Source organism: Lepisosteus oculatus, chromosome 12 (genome assembly GCF_040954835.1).
Source record: "Lepisosteus oculatus isolate fLepOcu1 chromosome 12, fLepOcu1.hap2, whole genome shotgun sequence".
In the NCBI taxonomy this organism is placed as follows: Eukaryota; Metazoa; Chordata; class Actinopteri; order Semionotiformes; family Lepisosteidae; genus Lepisosteus; species Lepisosteus oculatus.
The window spans coordinates 26,390,508-26,402,538 of record NC_090707.1 but is presented as its reverse complement, the minus strand read 5'-3'; the positions used below and the strand labels follow the sequence as shown (position 1 = coordinate 26,402,538).

The 12,031-nt window shown below is 34.3% G+C and overlaps 1 protein-coding gene across 2 annotated transcripts in view; it reads right to left on the bottom strand.

Moving 5' to 3' along the window:
- The window catches only part of LOC102683332 (major facilitator superfamily domain-containing protein 6), a 42,482-nt gene that overhangs the window by 8,069 nt on the left and 22,382 nt on the right, over nt 1-12,031 (bottom strand). For both annotated transcript variants that reach the window (XM_069196356.1, XM_006636734.3), the window contains 3 exons: nt 3,297-3,458; nt 2,850-2,948; nt 2,093-2,373 (listed from right to left, as the gene is read on the bottom strand). In XM_069196356.1, coding sequence (XP_069052457.1) covers nt 2,093-2,373; nt 2,850-2,948; nt 3,297-3,458 — 542 coding nt within the window. The remainder of the gene's footprint in view (nt 1-2,092; nt 2,374-2,849; nt 2,949-3,296; nt 3,459-12,031) is intronic.

The window sequence follows — 12,031 nt, the reverse complement described above, 5'->3', positions numbered from 1 at the left end:
TTATACTACTGTTTGTGCAACAGTACATGAATATAGTTATACCGTTATTAATTTATTTAGATACGCAAATCCATGTTATATTCCCTATTAATCCAATTCTAAAAGTATGCTTTTGTTTAATCCGATAACAAGCGTATTCGCAGAAAAGGTTAAAACGATCAATTTTCACAAAGTAAATAAATGTACAGTAATAAGGTCAGAAGAAGCACGTAAAAACGTTTCGAAATAACCACATGTAAGACTTTGATGCTTAAAATGTTTAGGGAGAAATGGAATACTAGTGTGTATTTTTTCTTTAAAACACCAATACCAGCAATATACAGTTTACATAATATGTCTAGTTCCTAAATTAATATCGTTTATGACCTTCAGATGCATAATGCTCCTATTCTTTTTATGCTCAGCTACTAAAATTTCCCTTTAGTGGTAAACTTCCATATAAATATTCAATACTAAGCGTGGTATGGGTGTGTACCGTGTATTTTGAATGGCTGCATCTGTATGACTTCACAAATAAATTAAAAAAACACAAGAGATAAACATTATTACATTTCAGATCTTGAAACATAATGTACTCTGAGGGCAAGGCTATCTTCCCAAATTTCAATCCCAATTGATTTTAGCACAAAATGAGATTAGCCAGAGACCCCAGAGCAATTTAATATAGCCTGGATTACAGGCACTTTTATTTAAATTGATTAGCATAACCATGCCGATGTTTACAAGAGTCCAAGTGTCAGTCCTTTTTAAAAAAAAAACCATTATGCTAATTTACTACTGCCATGCAGTAATTTTGGATCTTTAAAAAGATCGTCATCCAGATATAATAAATGTAGAACGTGACGTACTTTAATACTTCGTTCCCAGTTTCTTTTCATATTGGGGTAAAGCATTTTCCTTCTGGCCACTACTTCCAGCAGGAATTGATGGTTAATCAAAACAGTCTTTCGTTTTAACTCCGTTTCTTTTTCCATTACCATTATGTTCATTATGTAGCTCGAAAACCGAGCCATTACAGGCCGAGGTTTGGCTGATTCGACGCTTCTTCATGGTTTCGTCCTGCTGACACGATGCACTTTCAAAGCTCACTCCTTCCACCTGTTCCTTTGCTAATTTCAGCTCTTTCCACATGAAGGTTTTCTCCAGATCTTCTGTGTTTTTATATGATTCATTCTCCTCTTTCTCTCTCAGACCCATTATTATAATATTTTTCCTCATGCTGCAACACTAAATCTTAGACTGATTCCTCAATCAATGCATTACTTAAAGTTACCGCTTCCTTCAAGTTATTATTATCAACGACTACTTTTTGTAGCAGATCCAGTTTCTGGAGTTTTTCATAAATTGAGGCAACTTTTTCAAAAAGAAAGTGCACATCACGTTCAGACACCATTTAAACTTCCTCGGTTTCACCTGATCTTAGAATCTCTCGATATGATCATTTATTTTCACGCTCCGATTTACTCATATTTGAGTTCTTATTGATATAGATCTCCAGACTTTCAATATACCTAGCAGATTCACTTTTGTTTTGCATCCAGTTTGCTCCTGGTTACGTTTAGCTGGCTCCCGCTATCAATACAGATACATACCGATCAGGCAAGATTAGAAAGTGAATCCTGCTCTATGCCGCCATAATTTTATGATAATGTCTAATGCCGAATGAATTCATTTAATTTGAGCCCAACACTCCTCATATTCATGCTTTTTCCTGCCCTGATGTCAGCTCAGGCCTGGCCTACACTGTTACTTTAACAATTACACTGTTAATGATGTTGAAGTTACTGTGGTTATTTTTTATTTTCAATTACCAACATTTCCCTTTAATTACACAATTCCATATTAATTTTCCATATAAAGTGGATTTAAAGTAGTACAACAAATTAAATTAAAGCTACTGTTTCACTAACATTTAACGCACCACAAGTATCACTTATCAATCTTCTTTGGGTAAAGAAAAAGCTAAATTTGGTGTGCTAAATAATACCGCGGTATAGTGCAACTAGTTTTTTTGTGAATTCTTATTGGCTGCATCTGTATAATGCATCTTTGTGTCCCTTTTTCATGCTCAAAAAAGTGAATACCACCCTACCTGAAGAGGCTGACTCTCTGTGATGGAGTTTTTCTTTGCCATCTTCACGATTTCTTTGATCTGGTAGATGGCAAATGCTACTGTAACCCATGGAGAAGAGGAAATGACCCAGGCAGGCTTATTGACATCCTCTTGCTCCTCCTGGTGTTTTGTCTTTTTTAGAGGAATTTTAGGCTCCACACGAGGTGCTGTAGCTTCAGAGTGGTGCTCCATGAGGTCAATGGTAGCTATGGGTACTGGACTGGATGGAACAGGGATGTTTTCAGCCAACATCTTATCCTCTGGAACAAAATTATGGTGACATCAAGATCAATATGCACTTTTGTCCACAGTGACTGAAATGATCACAAAGCAATGCATTCTCAAGTGGCTATGATATAAATTACTATTAATAATTCATATAATAAGAACATTCAATATGATTTTGTATTAACCACAGTGGTACCTTAAAATCAGGTTTTTGCCAGTTACTGTATTTCATTTCTTTCATTCTTATATCTCAACTGTACAATACTTAATGAAAGTAAAGTGTAGTTTGTCTTTTTTTAAAAAAATCTATCAATTAAATATTACTCAAATCAGAAGTGATCTATTAAAGATGATTCTTAAAACATGAACATAATCTTAAATTAGATAAACCTGAATCAATTTCCTTTTAACATGAGACTTCCTCAAAAACACATGTAGGACAAAATCTTAATATGAATGTATCTGAAAGCAGGTTTGTTCTGATTTCACTCATATTTAACAGTCTTACCCTTTTCTTCATTTTTTACTAATAACCACTGAATAAGTGAGAATATCAAAAGAATCATGAGAGATGCCATTCCTATTCCTCTGAATGTCTCAGCCGCACCTAAAAAGACAAATTAAAGTAAGAAATTTCCAGTGACTGTCATTCTTTGTTGAAGTATTTTATCCCTCAAAGGTAAAAGGCCAAGGGCACATCTGAGGTAGACAGTTTGGTTAGAAAATGATAGAAATTATTACAAAATAACAGATTATTTACCACTAGGAATGTTCTCCAAAGACATCTGACCCCATGCCCCCCCCCCCAGATGATTACCACAAGCAATTTTGTTTTCACACACAACTAATACAAATGTGAACTAAAGAAAGTCAGCAATCTGCTGTATTGATGGGCCCTCCAGACATCCAATAGGAAACACCATCATAACGAATGAGATCTATACAGGATACACACCAAAGAAATTGACAAAGACTCCTCCAACCATGGCCCCACAGCCTCTCCCCAAACCCAGATGAAGGCCCTGCAGGATTCCCTGAGCAGAGGTTCTTAGAGCAGGAGGCACAGCTGCACTCAGGTAGGAAATACAGGCTGCCCACACTGAGGCATGAGTCACACCTAGAGACACAGAACATTGGTGAGGTTTTACTGGTATACCGCAAATATAAGCATAATGTTCTAGGATTTAAAAGAACTCATGCAGTCATTACTTGAAAGATGCCAGGGAATCTGTACTTTTGAATCTATACAAAAGGCCCACATGGTCAAGTAATGAAAACAAAAAACTGAAAGATATACAATTAGGAATATTCAGATGAGAAAAAAAGACAACTGGAAATTAAAAAGGAATTCAAGTAAGGTGGACAAAAGAAAATACATTACTACACAAATTAAATATATTAATGAGCAATTGGTATTTGGAATGCATAATGGTTTAGGCTAAATTTAATGGTAATGAAAACTTTAAATTCATTTAGCTAATAAACTACCAAAGAAGTAAAATAAATAAAATTGTTCAAAATAAACCCATTTTCACTTTTTCTTAAATATTTAAAAGCATTTTTTACCTGAAATAAGCTTTCAAATACGCAAGGCTCCTTAGTTCATCACCCTATGACCGCAAAGTTATAAAGTGAAGGTATCCTTTACTTTTTCTCTACAGAACACATGGCTGGCACATAGAAATACTTATTGGGAAATCTATAACATTTTGTTTCCAATTAGACTGCTGCAGCGACAATGCTATTTGAACAGATAACACATTTGGTAAGAGAATTTAGCTTACATTAGCTTGTCCAAGACAAAACTAAAACAAATATTGATGTCTAATCATAAAACAAATTCTATCAAATAAACTCGATATCAAAGAGAAATTAATTACGTCTTAACTGAATAAAGCTTTCAGAGCAGGTGCTTAGTGAAAATGGGAACTATTAATGAAAAAATAAATTCTTAATCTTGTGTCCCAACAAGACCCTACCACCCAGGAAGCACAGAAAAGGACCCCAAATGTTATATTAATGCCGTCTATATCACCATGAAATAAACATATACGACTGCCCTGCACTTAATCAATAACAAAGAAAACAATTCTCTCCTACTAAAGAAAAGGGTCACATATAATATTTTGTAAAAGTATTCGTTCCCTGCAAATGTTCTTATTTGAGTGCAATCATCCTACTTTCAAATATTTATGATCTACAGCTAACTGATAAAGCTAAAAATGCTCAGAGCGCTGAAATAAATTTGATTTTTAAAGAGCATTAAAACATTCTGAATTAGATACAAATTCAGTCACTTTGCTATGGGAATTCTAAATAATTTCAGGTGCAAAAGAATAAAATAGAAAGTTGTTGAAAGGTAAATAAAGTAATGTAATACAGATGCAGCCATTCAAAATGGGTGGGGTATTTCGCGGTATACCCCGGTGGGCGTGTCGCAGTATCACGCAGTATCACGGGGTTAATCGCGTCATTTGACGTAATGCCGGAAAGTATCCGGCATCACCTTGTAAAACCGCCAGGAGGAGCCAATAAAACTTAACCTCTCATGTACAGCATTTGAGCTTTTATATTTAAACTGTGTATTACAGCATGTTAATCATCAGTCATTAAAAAGTTGGTATATTTTATGAAAGCAAGATTGCTCAATTGGACAAAAGTACACAACTTACCTTTATCAGAAATATTTTTGCATCAAAGCCTTTGCCAAATATATTACTAATAGTATTAATAATGTCCAATAATGACTTTGAACAAGCTGTAAACTCAGTATAATTTCTTTAGCACATTTGTACAAGCACTTGGAATCTGTCCAATGTTTGTCAGACATTTCCTTTTACTGCAATGGACATAAAAATTAACCTTGCTTTTAACAGAGCGTTTCATAATTTCTAATTACGAAAATTATTTAAACTGCGACACTTATCATTTAACCAGAGCTCAAAATATCACAAGAATCCTCAAGAGCACAGCAAAGACTGTATTAAAAGATACTTGTATCAGATACATAAGAATCCAGGCCTTTTGATCAACGCTTTCTTTTCCGTATACCAGATATTATGGAACCACTTCAGAAGGGTGTCAGCCAGTCAGATTCCAGGAATCGGTAAGAAAAAATACACACCGGTATTCCATTTCTTCCTAAACATTTTAAGCATCGAAGTCTTTAACTAACATGTGAAGTAGCGTGTAAAAAGTGGTAGTTTTAAGCTTTTCTGCTAATATAATATGGAATCGCGTATCTAAAGAAATTAATAATGATATGATTATATTCGTGTACTGCGACAGGGCTGTGTAGGGCTGTTTCGCCTCTCTCTTCACGTGACTTCCCTAGTAGCCCACTGGTCTACATGCCTGATTACTAACCTACAGGTTGTGTGTTCAAATCCAGCTGGCACTGTGACTTTTCTTTTAACAAACATTTCTTCGAAAAATAGAATAGCAATATTATGGACAATCAATTGACTTTTATATTTCTAAATATCACAACATGATCGAATCTAAGTCATTTTTGATAACAATGAATAGTCACCTTCTTCCCTTCTGACAACAGTCCCTGCTTCTGCTTCCTGCTTCTATTGTGTGTGTGTGTGGGGGGGATCCCTTCAGATTTAAAAGGTTATAAATCATATCTTCGGTGTCGCATCTTACCAGTGCAGCTGATCTTTTGCTGCCTGGGTGGGTCAACTATCACAAAGCTTTAGAGAACCTAACATTTCTATTATCAACAAATTGTAAATTTGTAATAGAGAAATGGAGGCTGGACAGTATGCGTTACAATATAAACATTTATATTGATTTAAATCGCTTTTTGATTTAAATCGCAAACGCGTGTTTAATTATATGTGTTTTTTTTATTCATAATCAGACAAATGCGTTTTAGAAAAGTGTAATCTGTACTAAAAAGCTGTTCACCACCTGCTATACAGATACATATTGTAATACTTTCAGGTTTGGATAGGACAGACACAAGAACTCAGAGTTGCGGAGTTAAAGCAAGTTAATCAGATTTTCCCCGGTTCAGAAAAAAAGATCTAAGGTATACTAGTTTGTCACTAGTATACTTTTAATACAGTCTTTGCTGTGCTCTTGAGGATCCTTGTGATATTTTGAGCTCTGGTTGAATGATAAGTGTAGCAGTTTAAATAATTTTCATAGTTGGAAATTATGAAACGCTCTGTTAAAAGCAAGGGAGTTTTTGTGTCCGTTACAGTAAAAGAAAATGCCTGAGTAGGGCTTGGACAGATTCAAAGTGCATTTTTGCAATTTATGTTCCATTGTGCATTGTGCTGCTGTAATACAGTTTAAAATTATTTAAAGTCTAAACAGTATCAGCTTTATTTATGGGTTGCAATTTAAAAAAAGTCAAAAACCGCACTCAAAATGCAATTTAGAGCTTTCTGGCAAGAGGAGACACCCAAATTAATAATGTAACATGCCACTGTTTGTGCATGAACAAGGTTATACTGCTATTTCCTTAGATACGCGATTAAAAAAAAAATGTTTTGAAACCCCGGCGGAACCGGGCATCCATAAGAATCAAGTAATAGGTTTATTCCATGCTGAAAAAAAGAAGAAAGAAAACACATTCCATAAGAATCAGCGCTTTTATACATCGCCTTTAAAGGTGGCTTCTCAAAATGCTTTACAGGATAAAAACAACAATAACAGCAACAACAACAATATTGTATTTCATTGCACTTTGAAAACCAAGTAATAACTTAACTATATGTGCAAACGTTTTATGATATGTCGCTGTTGTGAATGTCTGTGGAGTGTATCTTATTTGCCTGTCTGTGCTCTCTCGCTCACCCTCCCCCCCTCTCTCCCCCAATTTAATTCAAGGTGCTTTATTAGCATGACAGATGGGTACAATCAGTGTTGGGTATTTACTTTGCTTTGAGATGCCACTTTTAAAGGTGATATATAAAATCAAGGCTTTAACTTGCTTTAACTCCGCAAGTCTGAGTTCTTGTGTCTGTCCTATCCGAACCCGAAAGTATTACAATATGTATCTTTATAGCAGGTGGTGTACAACTTTTTAGCATAGATTACACTTTTATAAAATGTATTTAAAAAATAAAAATGATTACAATCTAATCTTTCCACGTTTGATCCCAAGATCCCAAAAATAAATCTAAACGGGGAGAAAGTTATGCTGAAAGTTTATTAAGATACTTAGAAGACAAAGATATCAATTTATGTTGCATTTGTCTGATTGTGAATAAAAAAACACATATATTTAAACACGCATTTACGATTTAAATCAAAACACGATTTAAATCAATATAAATGTTTATATTGTAATGCATAGGTGACTATTCATTGTTATTAAAATGACTTAAATTCGATCATGTTGTGATATTTAGAAATATAAATTTGTTTGGTGCGAGTGAGGTTTTATTTAATCTCTGACCAAGGGAAACGTTTCATTTTTTCAAAGAAATGTTTGTTAAAAAAAAAGTTGTGGCTCCAGTTGACCCACCCAGGCAGACCGTGTGACGTGGGAGTCAGGAACCTAACCCACAGCGCCACCGGCAAGGTCACATGCAGAGTGCTGAAAAAGCACTACAGAAACATTATCAACAGACAATGTACAGCGTGTACTATTCTTGTGTTGCGGTACATGAATATAATTATATCGTTATTAATTTCTTTAGATACGCGATTCCATATTATATTCCCTTTTAATCAAATTCTAAAAGTATGCTTGTTGACTCCGGTATCACGTTAGTTTAAGTCTTCGATGCTTAAAATGTTTAGGGAGAAATGGAATACTGGTGGGTATTTTTTCTTTAAAGTACAGAGACCAGCCATATACTGTATGTTTATGTTCCAAAATTAATATCGTTTATGGCCTTCACACACGTTACATTATGCTCCTATTCTTTTTATGCTCAGGTACTAAGATTTCCCTTCAGTGGTAAAATTCCGTATGAATATTCAATGCTAAAACGGGCACAGTAAAAACATTTACTGTAAATCTTTCTACGACAGACCAACGGACCACGAGTGCCCCTGTCGTACCGCAGTATTTTGCGTCACGATGCGCGACACCATAGCCAATTACCTCCGGTACGTGTCTGTACCGCGCACTTTGAATGGCTGCATCAGTAGCTACTATGTCTATCTAATTTTAAATGATCTATTGTACAGCCTCTCTTGAAGAAACCAAATATACATATTGCTGAGTTGCATAATTATACCTATTTCAAAGCTACCTTTTTGCCTGTGCTAGACTGTAATAACCGAAACTTTTCAACATGGTTTCTGGGCCTATTATATGGCCCTGCCTAAGGCTGTGAATGATTTACTGGTCAATGTGGGTCACGATGAATGTTCTATTGTTGGTCTTTTATATCTTAGATATGCTTTTAACACTATTGATCATTCCATTCTGATTAAGAGACTCGAAGAGTAGGTAAGCATCTCTGGTGTAGGTTTGGAATTTTTTTTTTCTGAATTATCTAATTGAAGGTTCTCGTTTCTATTGGCGAGCTGTGTCTCCTCATGCTCAGAACACATCTGGTGTCCTAAAGGGATCAAATCGGGGGCCATTCTATTCTCTATTTATATGCTTGCTCTGAACCATATTATTCAGAAACATAATATTTTCTTTCTATTGTTTTGCTGATGATACACAGCTGTATCTGTCTATCACTCCAAATTATTTTAGAAGATTGGCTGTCCTATATGACTGTCTATCTTACATTCAAACTTGGATGTCCCAGAATTTACTTCTGGTTAAAATGATCAAACGGAACTCGTGATCTGTTGGGCCCAACAGTTTCAGATGGTTCAGTCCATACTCCTAATATTAGGCCAGATTCTAGGAATCATGGTGTATCTTTTAATTCTCATCTCAACTTCAATATTTATGTGAAATAAAACAGCTCAGGCCTTCTACATCTAGTTAGAGAATAATGTTGTTCCTTGCAACTAATTCAAATTTTTGCTGCTCTATACTTGTGTTGGTGAATATGTTTATGTTTGTGGTACATTGGAAAAAACATCTGGGTTAAAAGTACATCATGTTTAGATTAGTAAGGGGACTAATTATATGACAGATTGACCAGAAGACCAAGGAGCTTATGTCCAAGGGAAACAGAAGGAACTTCTTAGCAGGGCATTCTATATCCCAGTTAACTGATTAGTGAACAACTTTCAAACAGTTAAGAAAGATCTGATTTTTTGACAAAGCTTCTAGCTTCCTAAAACTATTAAGAATATGCCTTGTGAAGATAAATAGTAACAAATGAAATCAAGAGGGAAAGGCATCACTTTTAGATGAAATAATAAAACAGACAAAAGTTATAATCAGCTGGGTCTTGGTTACCAAAGAGGATTACCATACCACAGAAAACCTTTGGGTTTATATTATATTGTGCAAATGAGTCGGTCTTTAAAAAGACCATTATATTTGCTATTTTAGATTTTCAAAGAAATATAATTTCCATGTACAGGGCTCCATCAGATGTGCAAATATATTTTCAATTTGGATACAAGAATACTTGTATATACAACTATATTGTTGCCATTACATATATTTCAAAATAAATGAATTGGATTATTTCTTATGACACTAATTGATCTAAAGCTCTTGGAATCATTAAAAAAAGTACACCCACTTACAATGCTATGGTTTTACATATTAAGACATATCTGATTTTCATATAGTCCTCACCAAATACTAAAAGTAGATTAAAAAAAGATAAACACGTGACAAATAACACACACATTTTACTTTGTCATTATTTAACATAAAAACAGCCTAGTGTAGCCTAGTGTGAAAAAGTAAAAAGGAATTCTGTCCCACTCCTTACAAAATTGCTTCAGCTCGGTGATGTTTGAGGGCATTCATTTATGTACAGCTCTCTTTGGGTCCTGCCACAGCATATCAAAGGGGTTGAAGTCCGGAATTTAAATTACCATTCTAAAATTGTGATTCTTTTCTTTATCAGCTTGTTCAAAGTCATTATTGGACATTATTAATACTATTAGTAATATATTTGGCAAAGGCTTTGATGCAAAAATATTTCTGATAAAGGTAAGTTGTGTACTTTTGTCCAATTGAGCAATCTTGCTTTCATAAAATATACCAACTTTTTAATGACTGATGATTAACATGCTGTAATACACAGTTTAAATATAAAAGCTCAAATGCTGTACATGAGAGGTTAAGTTTTATTGGCTCCTCTTAACTTCAAATATTACGTTTTAGTTTGTTCAATACTCATATTACACGACATTTGTCATTCTCAGGAATACATGTTTGTTCATTTGAACAGTAGTGCATAGGGGAACTATTCTAGTGACACATTCACAGCAGCCCTGACTGAAGTAAGAAGAGGAAAGTACAGGAATGGAACAGGCACAGTGGCTCTTGATTAAATATTAATTTGTGTTGACACAGGAGCAGTCCCTGGGTTTTATGTGTACACACCCTTGCTTAGGCTATGTGAAAGGAAATGTGAGCAATGTAGGCTAATTGAGACATCCTGTATATCAGAGGGAGTCATACTTTATTTCATTTAAAGAAACTTTCTCATAACATCTATATTTAACAAAGCTTAAGACATTTAGAACTTTGCTTGTTCAGAGATTTTACCATAATCAAAATTAACAAAGATAATCGGATACATAGCATTTGCTTTGTATGTGTATAATTCTTTATATTTTTTTCTGTTTGGTTTTAGATTTAACACTTCTATATTAACACGCTGTAGATAAATACTTATCATAAGCTATAGAGCTATAGCTATAGATACCTGAGCAACAAAGCTAGAGAAAGACTTTGGTGGAATACTTTTAATAAGTAAAATGTTCTATAGATTTAATAAGAATTAGTATTTTACATTGGAAAAAACATCTGGGTTAAAAGTACATCATGTTTAGATTAGTAAGGGGACTAATTATATGACAGATTGACCAGAAGACCAAGGAGCTTATGTCCAAGGGAAACAGAAGGAACTTCTTAGCAGGGCATTCTATATCCCAGTTAACTGATTAGTGAACAACTTTCAAACAGTTAAGAAAGATCTGATTTTTTGACAAAGCTTCTAGCTTCCTAAAACTATTAAGAATATGCCTTGTGAAGATAAATAGTAACAAATGAAATCAAGAGGGAAAGGCATCACTTTTAGATGAAATAATAAAACAGACAAAAGTTATAATCAGCTGGGTCTTGGTTACCAAAGAGGATTACCATACCACAGAAAACCTTTGGGTTTATATTATATTGTGCAAATGAGTCGGTCTTTAAAAAGACCATTATATTTGCTATTTTAGATTTTCAAAGAAATATAATTTCCATGTACAGGGCTCCATCAGATGTGCAAATATATTTTCAATTTGGATACAAGAATACTTGTATATACAACTATATTGTTGCCATTACATATATTTCAAAATAAATGAATTGGATTATTTCTTATGACACTAATTGATCTAAAGCTCTTGGAATCATTAAAAAAAGTACACCCACTTACAATGCTATGGTTTTACATATTAAGACATATCTGATTTTCATATAGTCCTCACCAAATACTAAAAGTAGATTAAAAAAAGATAAACACGTGACAAATAACACACACATTTTACTTTGTCATTATTTAACATAAAAACAGCCTAGTGTAGCCTAGTGTGAAAAAGTAAAAAGGAATTCTGTCCCACTCCTTACAAAATTGCTTC